General features: G+C 40.8%; 1 protein-coding gene across 1 annotated transcript; it reads left to right on the top strand.

Annotated features, from left to right (window-relative positions):
* Positions 1 to 3,813: 3,813 nt before the first annotated feature.
* Positions 3,814 to 4,682, top strand: LOC122427670 (bifunctional arginine demethylase and lysyl-hydroxylase JMJD6-like). The gene has a single exon (XM_043447297.1). It carries the CDS (start codon positions 3,861 to 3,863, stop codon positions 4,680 to 4,682), a length of 822 nt encoding a protein of 273 aa, XP_043303232.1. The 5' UTR covers positions 3,814 to 3,860.
* The last annotated feature ends 8,606 nt before the right edge of the window (positions 4,683 to 13,288 follow it).

The following is a 13,288-nucleotide window of genomic DNA, read 5'->3' as shown; positions in this document are numbered from 1 at the left end:
TTAAAGTTCTAGAGAATTCAGTGGTCTAGAAGCCCCATGATTGATGGACAAAGGAGGGAACCCATTAAATATGACAATGTGTGAGGACTTTAAGTATAACTTTCTTTCAGAAAGAATGGAGAAGCAAAATTTTCAATCAGAATCAAGAGGGCCTCAAGCAGGAGACCTGTTGAGATATTATTTCACTGGATAATGATCTGTGCTGGCTTTTTTTCATTAAGCAAGAGCTGAATTCAATTTGATATAAATCAGAGTGAATGACCTGTAAGTTGAAAAAGAATTACAAGAATTTACTAGAAATAATTGAGCAGTGATTTATCATTAATGGAAGTCCATGCCAATACAAGGGTCTCTGCCCCTTCTGCTCACTCCTGTCTGTCCTGTAAGAAAAACTTTTCACCTTCCACTCAGCTTTCACCTCTTTTGCTTATTGCCTACTCTTTTCCTTTTAACTAGACCCCTTTCCATCACTTATACAATAACTACTGATATTGGGTTATAAAGAGAGATTTGGTTTCTCTGTCAAATAGCACAGGAGTCAGAAACTATTACCACATTCCTCAAGGATTAAATCTCAAGTTTACTTTATACATATATCTTTGTACATATAAAAATTTCTCTAATTTTTGCCTTTCTACTATTAATATTTGAAAAAATCCAGCTATGGAAAGAAATTTTTAAATGGAAATTTTTAAATGGAATGCAATCCCCAAGATTGTGGGGAGATCTCATTTGGGGGAATGAGTGGTAAATCTTGTAGGATAGTACTAGCCTGGCACTTTAATATAGATCTTCCTTCTGAAATTTCCTTGGGCCTGTTCATGACTGACCTTATCCTAGACTCAGAAGTAAGGAAAAGTGACAGAATGGGAATCATTCATTGGTTAAGTCAATGTCTGAAAACTCCCAGTATAGGACTTTCCCATAAATTCTGAGTTAGCTACTGTTGCTCAGGCTCAAGTCTTGAATGGAGGCTCTCTCTTTCCCCTGGTCCCCAGCTCTAAATTTTGGAACCTATACTCCAAGGTGTGCTTGCAAAGAGAAAAAAAGATAGTGTGGCTCCCCAAGAAGAGCCCTAAGTCCACTTATGCATTTACATCTATGTGGAAGAGAATATTAATAAGGGTAGCCACCCCCTAGGGACTAAGGTCAGCAGAAGCAAAAAAGCAAGAGGGTGCATGGGGTCTGTGTGTGTGTGTGTGTGTGTGTGTGTGTGTGTGTGTTTAGTCGCTAAGTCATGTCTAACTCTGCAGCCTGTGGACTGTAGCCCGCCAGGCTTCTCTTGTCCATGGAATTTTTCAGGCAAGAATACTGGAGTGGGTTGCCATTTTCCTCTTTCAGGGGATCGTCCTGACCCAGGGATCAAACCTGTGTATCTTATGTCTCTTTCTGTCTTAGCAGGCAGATTCCTTACCATGAGTCCCACCTAGGTCTTAGAGCTTATATTACTTCCATGGTTTCTAAAGCTTCATGCATAAACATGAAAACAGGCTTTTTTTTCCACAGATGATGAATACACAGTCCATTTGACTATCACATGATAAACACATTGCTGAGAAAATCCTTACTATCATTATAAAACAAACTTTCAATAATAACATCCATGTAATGGAGCAGTGTAATATATAATAGAAAGAAAAAGTAATCAAGATCCCTGCAAACTAAATTATGAAGTAGGGCTGGTGAGTTGATATATCTCTGTATTAGGACTGTGAAACTGCATTGCTTGCCTTGTCAGCTGAAAGCAAACTACTTCTCATGGTCTTGACTAACAGTTATCAAGAAAAAAGAACTTGCCAGAGCAATATCTGTATACCAGGCACCAGGGGATGTGTTATTTTGATCAAGCATTGAAACCACATTTGGTACAGCAGCTGCCATTGTAGTCACCTCCTGGTTAGGCTTATGATAATCCACTCTTGTTCTCCAAGACCCATCTACATTTCTGCACAGATCACATAGATGAGTTTAATGGGGATGTACTGGGACTCACCACTCCTCCATCCTTCAAGTCCTTGGTTGTGGCACCGATCTTTGCAATCCCTCCAGCAGTGTGGTATTGCTTTGGGTTTACTACTTTCCTAGAAAGAGGCAGTTCTAGTGGCTTCCGCTTTGCCTTTCCCACCATAATAGCCCTCACTCCGTAAGTCAGGGAACCAATGTGGGGATTCTGCCAACTGTTGAGCATGTGTTCTGGAAATGGAGAAGTAACCACAGAATAGGTTTGGTGACCCACTATACCCTTTCTGAGATGGATCTGAGTTGAAGCTTAATGGACCACCTAATCTGTATAAGCCCCTATTCTGACTGGTGGACCCCAGTGACGTTTTGGGTTTCCTGGAATTTGTGTCAGTTCAGAGTCAGTGTCCAGTAGTGCCTAAAAGTGCTTATTTCATTTTCTCCAGTGCACAGTAACTCTAGTTAAAGAGATATATCTCAAGAGGTTTATTACAAAGAATTAGCTAATACAATTATGAAAGTTGTGAAATCCCACAATCTGCCATCTGCGAGCTGGAGACCCAGGAAAGTTGGTGGTATAGTTCTAGTGCAAATCCAAAGCCTGAGAACTGGGACACCAATGATGTAAGTCCCAGGATAAAGGCAGGAGAAGACCAATGCCAAGCCTCAAGCAGTCAGAGAGCACACATTCTCTTTTTCTCTGTCTTTTTAGTCTTTTCAGGCCTTCAACAGACTGAATGATGCCCACCCACATTGAAAAACAGTCTGCTTTACTCAGCATACTTAACTCCAATGGTAATCTCTTCTGGAAACACCCTCACTGACACACCTGGAAATAACACTTAACCAAGTATCTGTGTCTCTTTGGCCTAGTCAAACTGATACATAAAATTAGCCATCACACTTCCATTGCCCCTATTACCCTGTTAGCTCAGGTTACCATAGCAAGCCTCTCTCAATCAGACATTTCAGGGTAAAGTATATGCACCATCTTTAGGAACATGTAAATATAACAACATCCCCCCCCCCCAAAAAAAAAAAATTGATGGCAGCATCATCAATTCTACTATTTTGTGAGCATCCAGTCAGGTATATACAAGCCTGCTTCCCCTTTCTAAATACAGCCCCCAGAACCAACAGACCTCCCTCCTCACTTGTCTTGGGATAGTGATGGAAGCTGCTGTGTCCTCTGTGAGAAAGAAGCTGCAAGGAGGGACTAGAGAAAGCAACCTCAGGCTTGGGATGTTCTGCCATGTCTCCCTCCAATTTTTTTTTTATACTGTTGGTCTAACTTCAAGATAATAGAAGAAAGCAGAGTCTAAATTTGTGAGGCTGGGAGTAGGAGCTGGGAGCACAATCTGCTCCTAATTTGTATGCTGCTGCTGCTGCTGTTAAATCGCTTCACTTGTGTCCGACTCTGTGTGACCCCATATATGGCAGCCCACCAGGCTCCGCTGTCCCTGGGATTCTCCAGGCAGGAACACTGGAGTGGGTTGCCATTTCCTTCTCCAGTGCGTGAAAGTGAAGTCGCTCAGTCGAGTCCGACTCTTCGTGACCCCATGGACTGCAGCCTACCAGGCTCCTCCGTCCATGGGATTTTCCAGGCAAGAGTACTGGAGTGGGTTGCCATTGCCTTCTCCACCTAATTTGTATACCCAAGTCCAATTTAGAAGATAACACAAGGATCTCTCCAGTTCAGATGCCTTGCTCTACCCCATGTTAAAAAGTTTCATTCCTGTGGCTGATTCATGTTGATATATGGCAAAAACCAACACAATATTATAAAGTCATTATCCTTCAATTAAAAATAAATTAAGGTTTTAGTGCCACCGCTGGAACCTGAGAGGGGGCGCATTGGTGGCAGGAAGCAAGCTGCGCTGAGGCCGTTGCGGAACCAGCTGATGACCTGCAGGATGAATCACAAGAGAAGAAGTGCATCCCGAGGTAAGCGGAGTGCGCAGCCTGAGCGGAAGGACTCTCTGGACTGGACCCAGCGCAACTACTGCGAGAGCTTCCCACCGAACCTAGAGGCCGTGGTGGACAATGTGGAAAGGACAGACGGTTTACAGCTGTCGGTGGAAGAATTTGCAGAGCAATATGAAAGACCATACAAGCCCTTGGTTCTGCTGAATGCCCAAGAAGGCCAGTCTGTGCAGAAGTGGACTCTGGAGTGCCTTAAGAGGAAATACCAGAACCAGAAGTTCAAGTGTGACAAGGATAAGGATGGGTACTCGGTGAAGATGAAGATGGAATACTACATCCAGTACATGGAGAGCGCTCACAATGACAGCCCCCTTTACATCTTTGACAGCAGCAATGGGGAACACCCCAAAAGAAGGAAACTTTTAGAAGACTGCAAGGTGCCCAAGTTTTTCACCAGTGACCTTTTGCAGTATGCAAGGGAGAAGCGCAGGGCCCCGGACAGGTGGTTTGTGATGGAGCCACCATGCTCTGGAACAGGAATCCACATCGACCCTCTGGGAACCAGTGCCTGGGACGCCTTAGTTCAGGGCCACAAGCGCTGGTGCCTATTCGCTACCAGCATGCCCAGAGAACTCATCAAGATGACCCATGAAGAAGGAGGGAACCAGAAAGATGAAGCTATTACCTGGTTTAACATCATCTATCCCCAGATGCAGCTTCCAACCTGGCCACCCCAATTCAAACCCCTGGAAACCTTACAAAAACCAGGAGAGACTGTTTTTGTACCAGGAGGCTGGTGACTTAGCAACTAAACAACAACAACAATGAAGAGGTAGAGGATGGAGGTTAGAATGTTGAAAGAAAGTGAAAGTTGCTCGTTGTGTCCGACTCTTTGGAACCGCATAGACTATACAGTTTGTGGGATTCTCCAGGCCAGAATACTGGAGTGGGTAGCCTTTCCCTTCTCCAGGGGATCTTCCCAACCCAGGGATTGAACCTAGGTCTCCTGCATTGCAGGCAGATTCTTTCCCAGCTGAGCCACAAGGGAAGCCCAAGAATACTGGAGTGGGTAGCCTATCCCTTCTCCAGGGGATCTTCCCATCCCAGGAATAGAACCAGGGTCTCCTGCATTGCAGGTGGATTCTTTACCAACTGAGTTATCAGGGAAGATTACTTTGATGAAGCAAAGTAAAAGGCCCAGATGATAAGGAACAGCCTCTTGACAACTTCTAGGGAAAAACTAAGGCCTCAGTCCAAACATTCATGACACTAAATAAATATCCTGTGTTCTAGACAGCTTCCTTTACCCTTACAAATCTATTCCTCACCCTGTTCAGTGCCCAGAGGATGATGTGTATGGTCCCCTATCATAAGCTTTCTTGCCCTCTGGCTTCCATTTGTGTTCTACCATTTGACTAGAGATGAGAGACAGAACAGAGTTTAAAGTCTGGGTATTTATTCTCCCAGCAACCTCTCTGTGAATGTGATCTTATTTGGAAATAGGGTCTTAGCAGATATAATCAAGTTAAGATGAGGTCATACTGGATAAGGGTGGACCCTTATCTAATGACTAGTGTCCTTATAAGAAGGGGGAGATTCAGACACAGACACAGAGAGAAAAGCCCATGTGATGATGGAGTAATGTATCTAACAAGCCAAAGAATGCCAGGGATTGCTAGCAACCACCAGAAGGAGAGCTGTATGGAACAGATTCTCCCTCAGAGCCTCCAGAAGGAACCAGACCTGCCAACACCTTGCTTTCAGACTTCTAGCCTCTAGAACTGTGAGGTAATATGTTTCTGTTGCTTTAAACTACCTAGTCTATGGTAATTTGTTATGACAGCTCTAAGAAACCAATACATTGATGAGTCATTTAGAAAAGTTTAAGGTAAAATGTGTGTGTGTGTGTGTGTGTGTGTGTTAGTCTGTCAGTCTTGTCTGACTCTTCATGACCCAATGGGCTGCAGCCCACCAGACTCCTCTAGAGGTCCATAGAATTCTCCAGGCAAAATTACTGGAATGGGTAGCCATTTCCTTCTCCAGGGGGTCTTCTTGACCCAGGGATCGAACCTGGGTCTCCTGCATTGCAGGTGGATTCTTTAGCATCTGAGCCACCAGGGAAGCCCTAAACAAAAATAAGTAGGAAATATACATAATACTTCCATGGTTTTCATTTTGGTATATTTGCATTTATTCTTTGCCAAAAAGGAATTTCACATAGCTTTTTCATATTACGTATAGAATTATTTATTCTCATTTTTTCCTTAAAATTAGTTACATAGGTATTTGTGGAGTAAACTTCTCATCATAAATATTTTGATGACTGCATAAAATGTCATTATACAGGTGGTCCATATTTTATTTACAATTAATCTATTGTTGAATAGCTTTTACTTTTTGTTATTGTAGACAATCCATAATGCAGGGTACAATGAGATGAAAGTCTTGTTTCCAGAAGGGATTTAATCTGGCTATTGGTGATTGGGGTAGATTAGAGAAATGCACAGGGATACCCCAAAATCAGAGATAAGCTTCTCCTGACTAATTCAAAAGAGACTGCAAAGGAAAGATTTAGGGTGGGATTAGAGAGAGCGTTTCAAGGACAGTTTTTAAGTTACAATAGCAGGGAGAGTTAGCCCTGGAGTTGCCAGGCTACTCAGGATGTTTGGAACAAGATCTGCAGGGACCTCTCCTGGACATGTGCCTCTTGATCACTCCTTTAATAAATCCCAGCTGCTCATGATCCTCTTTAGGCATGTCACTTAGGGAGTTCCTAGAGGTGTCTTCCTAACTAACCTCCTGAGATTCATTTAGAGTAAAAGCAAAACTCAGTCTGGCCTTAATTGATCTGAAGTAAAGCTGCCTGTTGGGATGTCCACACTTCGAACCTCTGGGGCTCTAAGTAAAAAATGCTAATGAGGCCCTGAGGGTCTCAGATTGATTCTACCTTCTCTTCCTCTTAAGCCTATTCCCACACACACTAAAGAAGAGGGGATGAGGGGCTTGGCCAGGGAACAGACTGGCTGGGAACCAAGTGCCTCCTCAGTATGCTCAACACTATTACCGGGTTTCCACCCCCGCCCCCATCCTGCCCGAGCCCCCGGCCCCCCCACCCCGGAAGAAAAGTTTGCAAGTTCCAAGTAATTTCTGTTGGCCTTACTGGGGTGTGCTGGGAAATGCTCTGTATTACAATTCATTGGAGAAATAGCAAATTTTTTACTTGAGATTACTAATACTAGAAAAATGTTAATCCATTATTTGTGTCTTTCTTTGGTCTACTTCAGAAAGTGAAGTATGGCGAGCTCATGCCCTAGACAAAGAACTTTTGTAATGAGATTGGAAAACCTCCTTCCCAAAGATGATGAGTCACAGGGAAATTATTCAGTTACCTAATTTATGGAGAAACCTTCCCCTCATCACTGAAGATGCAAATCTTCAGATGATTCCCTATCCTTTCATTCTAAATATATATTCAGTCTACTATTCACCAAGTAAGGTGCTGAATATTGTGGGAGATAGATGAATAAAATATAATCTTTGCCTTAAGATAGGTAAAAATCTGACAGGATGGAGTAGTCATTCAATCACTTTAAGAGAGCATGTTATGTACCACAAATGACGCACAAACAAAAATCAGAGGATGTTCAGCCATGGGGCACTAATACTCAATCTCTTACTAGAGAGATAAGGAAAGGCCTCAAAAAAGATTGGGCATTTAACCTGGTCTCAAAAGTCTCAAATGTTCTTTCCTTTCTTTCCCCATGACCACTGCACCAGATAACAGCTTCATTATCTCATTTATTCATTAATACACTCACTTATTCAACATTTTAAAAATATGTATTTATATATTTGGCTGCATCAGGTCTTAGTTACAGCACACAGGATCTTTTTTAGTTGTGGCATGCAGAATCTTGAGTCACGGTATATGGGATCTAGTTCCCTGACCAGGGATGGAACCCCAACCCCCTGCATTGGGAACACAGAGTCTTAGCCATTGGACCACCAGGGAAGTCCCTCAACATTTTTAACCTACAAAGTACCAGGGTCAAGGCCAGGTGTGGGGATACAACAGTGAGCAACACAGAAATGGTCCTTGTCTTCATTGTGCTTACACATTAGCTGAGGAGATAAGTAAACCAACAAATAAGATTTATGATAGAATCAAACAAAGACGTAGGTAGAGAACAGCAGGAGGATAAACTTTAGAGAGGGCTTCACTGATAGCTCAGTTGGTAAAGAATCTGCCTGCAATGCAGGAGACCCTGGTTCGCTTCCTAGGTTGGGAAGATCTTCTGGAGAAGGGAAAGGCTACCCACTCCAGTATTCTGGCCTGGAGAATCCCATGGACTACACAGTACAAAGACTATGCAGTACAGTACAGGACTATGCATGCGAAGAGTCAGACACGACTGAGCGACTTTCACTTTCAAACTTTAGAGAGGAGAATCACAGAAGGCCTATCTCAGAAACTGATGCATAAACTAAGACCTAAGGGTTAATTATGAGCTAGTCATGGCAAAAATCAAGAAAAGAGCATTCTGGGGAGATTTAATAGCATAATCAAAGGCAATAAAATAAGAAAGTGCCTGTAAAGATTTTTTTTTTTCTTTTCTGAAATAAGACTCATGGGGCTGGAACATAGTAAATAAAGAAGAAACCAGAATGAGATAAGATTGAGGAAATAGCCAGGAGAATAATACATGGCTTTCAATGCTATTAGGAGTTTAAATTTTATTCTAAGTGTATTAGAAAGTCATTTTTAAGTGAATGTACAATACAAGCTGATTTACATTTTAAGATCAGTCTTGCTACAATGCAGTAAGGAAAATTGATAAGTAAAGGGTAAGAGAAAAAGTGAGAAGACCAATTAGAAGACTCTAGGATCCCAGGCAAGAGATGATGGTATCTTGGATATGGGTGGTAGAAGGAAAATGTGTGGATTCTGTGTGTAATTTGACAAAAGATTCAACAGGATTCTGTGTGTAATTTGACAAAAGATTCAACAGGACGTCCTGATGGAGTAGATATGAGGAGTGAGGAAAATGGAGGAATGAAAGGAATTAGGTTTTTTGAATAGCAATTGCATAGATTGGTTTAATAGACTAGTTTCTATCTCCACAATAGGATAATCCCTATCCATTGTCATGTGACTATACATTCCTAACCACTGAATCTGAATTTGACTTTGTGACTTTCTTCAACTTATAGAATGTAGGCAGAAGTGACAGTATACTATGAAACAACTACTCCACAAGACTCTTAAATTTGAAAAATGTACACAGGCTGAATAATAAAGTCCTTTCACTTCCCAAGGAAAAAAAAGAAGTGGTAGTATGCTTAGTATCCTCGAGGTCATCTCATAGTTGCAAAGAGCTTTTTTTGTTAGTTGTTTTAAGAAGAAAATAGAAATAACATCATTAAAATGTCCATACTACCCAAAGAAATCTATTAAATCTACAGATTTAATACAATCTCTATCAAGATACCTATGACATTTTTTCATACAAGTAGAACAAAGAATCTTAAAATCAACAAGGAAACACAAAGGAAACCCAAATTGCCAAAGCAGTCTTGAGGAATAAAAGAAGAAAGCTGATGTATAGCCCTCTCAGATTTCCAACTGTACTACAAAACTATGGTAATCAAAACAGCACTGTACTGGCACCAAAAAGGACACATAGATCAATGGAACAGAATAGAGAGCCCAGAAATAAACCCATGCACCTATAGTTAATTGACCTATAACAAAGGAGACAAGACTATACAGTGGAGAAAAGATAGTCTCTTCAACAAGTGGTTCTAGAAAAACTGGACAGCAACAGGTAAAAGAATAGAGATTAGAACATTTCCTCACACCGTATACAAAAATAAACTTTAAATTGTTTAGAGACCTAAATGTAAGCACGAAACCATAGAATTCATAGAAGAGAACATATACAGAACACCTTCCAACATAAATCATAGCAATATTTTTTGGATACGTCTCCTAAGGCAAAATAGCTAAAAGCAAAAATAAACAAATGGACTAACTAAATTTTAAAGCTCTTGCGCAGCAAAGCAAATCATTAATAAAATGAAAAGATAGCCTACTGAATGGTAGAGAATATTTGCAAATGATAAGACCAATAAGGTGTCAATATCCAAACTTTGCATACAGCTCATACAACTCAATATCATACAAATAATCCAATCAAAAAATGAACAGAAGACCTGAAAGGACATTTCTTCATAGAAGACATACAGGTGGCTAACATGCCCATGAAAAGATGCTCAATATCACTAATTATTAGAGAAATGCAAATCAAAACCACAGTGAGATATCACACCTTTCAGAATGGCTATCATCAAAATGTCTACAAATAACAACTGCTGACAAGGGTGTGGCGAAGGGGGAATCTTGTACACTGTTGATGGGAATGTAATTTACTGCAACCACTATGGAAAATAGTATGGAAGTTTCTTAAAAAACTAAAAATAGAACTATCATATAATCGAGCCATTCCTCCTGGAATACATTCAGAAAAAATGAAAACACAAATTTGAAAAGATACATGCAGCCCAATGTTTGTAGCAGCATTGTTTACAATAGCCAAGATATGGAAGCAATTTGTGTCTTATCTTTCTGTTATTGTTTCCTAATATAATTTTTTATGATCAAATAACATAATTTGAATGATTTAAGTTCTTTAAAATTCCTTATTTATTGCCCAGCATAAGGTCTATCTTGGTGAAATCTGCTTGTGCCTCTGGGAGGGATGTGTATATTGTTAATGCTAGGTTTCAGTTCAGTTCAGTCGCTCAGTCATGTCCGACTCTTTGCGACCCCATGAATCGCAGCACGCCAGGCCTCCCTGTCCATCACCAACTCCCGGAGCTTACTCAAACCCATGTCCATCGAGTCAGTGATGCCATCCAGCCATCTCATCCTCTGTCGTCCCCTTCTCCTCCTGCCCCCAATTCCTCCCAGAATCAGGGTCTTTTCCAATGAGTCAACTCTTCACATGAAGTGGCCAAAGTATTGGAGTTTCAGCTTCAGCATCAGTCCTTCCAATGAGCTCCCAGGACTGATCTCCTTTAGGATGGATTGGTTGGATCTCCTTGCAGTCCAAGGGACTCTCAAGAGTCTTCTCCAACACCACAGTTCAAAAGCATCAATTCTTTAGCACTCAGCTTTCCTCACAGTCCAACTCTCACATCCATACATGACCACTGAAAAACCACAGCCTTGACTAGATGGACCTTTGTTGGCAAAGTAATGTCTTTGCTTTTCAACATGCTGTTTAGGTTGGTCATAACTTTCCTTCCAAGGAGTAAGCGTCTTTTAATTTCATGGCTGCAGTTACCATCTGTGGTGATTTTGGAGTCCCAAAAAATAAAGTCTGCTACCGTCTCCACTGTTTCCCCATCTATTTCCCATGAAGTGATGGGACCAGATGCCATGATCTTAGTTTTCCGAATGTTGAGCTTTAAGCCAACTTTTTCACTCTCCTCTTTCACTTTCATCAAGAGGCTCTTTAGTTCTTCTTCACTTTCTGCCATAAGGGTGGTGTCATCTGCATTTTTGAGGTTATTGATATTCTCCCGGCAATCTTGATTCCAGCTTGTGCTTCATCCAGCCCAGCATTTCTCATGATGTACTCTGCATATAAGTTAAATAAGCAGGGTGACAATATACAGCCTTGATGTACTCCTTTTCCTATTTGGAACCAGTCTGTTGTTCCATGTCCAGTTCTAACTGTTGCTTCCTGACCCGCATATAGGTTTCTCAAGAGGCAGGTCAGGTGGTCTGGTATTCCCATCTCTTTCAGAATTTTCCACAGTTTATTGTGATCCACACAGTCAAAGGCTTTGGCATAGTCCGTAAAGCAGAAATAGATGTTTTTCTGGAACTCTCTTGTTTTTTCAATGATCCAGTGGATGTTGGCAATTTGATCTCTGGTTCCTCTGCCTTTTCTAAAACCAGCTTGAACATCTGGAAGTTCACTAGGTTTAGTTATATAAATGTCACTTTGGTTAACCTGAGTGATAGAGTTGTTGAGGTCTATTATATTTGGGGATTTGATGTACTTGTAGAATTAATTACTGAAACATTTCCAACTGTAATTGTGTATCTGTATTTTTCTCCTAGTTTTATTTACTTTTGCCTTATGTATTTTGGAGTTATTTAACTAAGTCGTATTTGACATACAATATTTGTTTCAGATGTAAAACAAAGTATGCAGATTCAATTTTTTTTAATTTATACATTATGAAATAATCACCACAATAATTCCAGTTACCATACAACATTGTTACAATATTAATGACTCTGTTTCCAATGTGTACATTACAACCCCATAACTTATTTACTTTATAGCTGGAAGATTGTACTTTTACCTATTTTATCCACCCCGGCACCCACCTTTTTTCAGGTAACCATCAGGTTTTTTCTCTTCATCTATGAGTCTGTTTCTGTTTTGTTTTGTTTGCTCGTTACTTTTGATTTTTAAGATTCTACATACGAATAGAATTATACACTATTTGTCTTTGTCTGACTTATTTCACCTAGCTTAATACCCTAAGGGGTTCCCCTGTGGCTCAGTGGTAAAGAATTCATCTGCAGTGGAGGAGATGCAGGTCCTATCCCTGGATCAGAAAGATCCCCTGGAGAAAGAAATGGCAACCCATTCTAGTATTCTTGCCTGGGAAATACTACAGGCTGAGGAGCCTGGTGGGCTGCAGTCCATGGGGTCGCAAAAGAGTTGGATAGAACTTGCAACTAAAGAACAAATAACCTAAAGGTCCATCCCTGTGGATCTGATTTGTATTTCCCTGGTGATTAGTTATGTTGAGCATCTTTTTGTTTGCATTTGTATGTCTTCTTTGGGAAAATGTCTATTCAGGTCCTCTGCCCAATTTTTTTTTAATTTGTTTGGCTGCACCTGGTCTTAGTTGCAGCTCGTAGGATCTTTGTTGTGGCACATGATGCAGGCTCTCAGTTGCAGCATGTGGAATCGAGTTCCCTGACCAGGGATTGAAACTGGGCCCCCTGCATTGGGATCACAGAGTGGACCACCAGGGAAGTCCCTGCTCAATTTTTTTACGTTGTATGAATTATTTATGTATTTTGGATATCAACCACTTATCAGATATGTAGTTTACAAATATCTTCTTCCACTTGGTATCCTCTACTTTTTGTTCGTGGTTCCCTTCAGTGTACAAAAACATTTAGTTTGATGTAGTCCATTTGTTTATTTTAGCTTTTGTTTCCCTTGCCTAAAGAGATGTATCAAAAAAAATATTAAGATCTATGTCAGAGAATGCCATGCCTATGTTTTCTTCTAGGAGTTTTATGATTTCGGGTCTTACATTTAACACTTTAATCTATTTTGAGTTTAGTTTTGTATATAGTGTAAGAAAGTGG

The sequence above is a fragment of the Cervus canadensis genome, chromosome 25, assembly GCF_019320065.1.
Source record: "Cervus canadensis isolate Bull #8, Minnesota chromosome 25, ASM1932006v1, whole genome shotgun sequence".
Classification (NCBI taxonomy): domain Eukaryota; kingdom Metazoa; phylum Chordata; class Mammalia; order Artiodactyla; family Cervidae; genus Cervus; species Cervus canadensis.
Note: the sequence above shows the minus strand (reverse complement) of the source record. Positions and strands in the feature narration are given on the sequence as shown.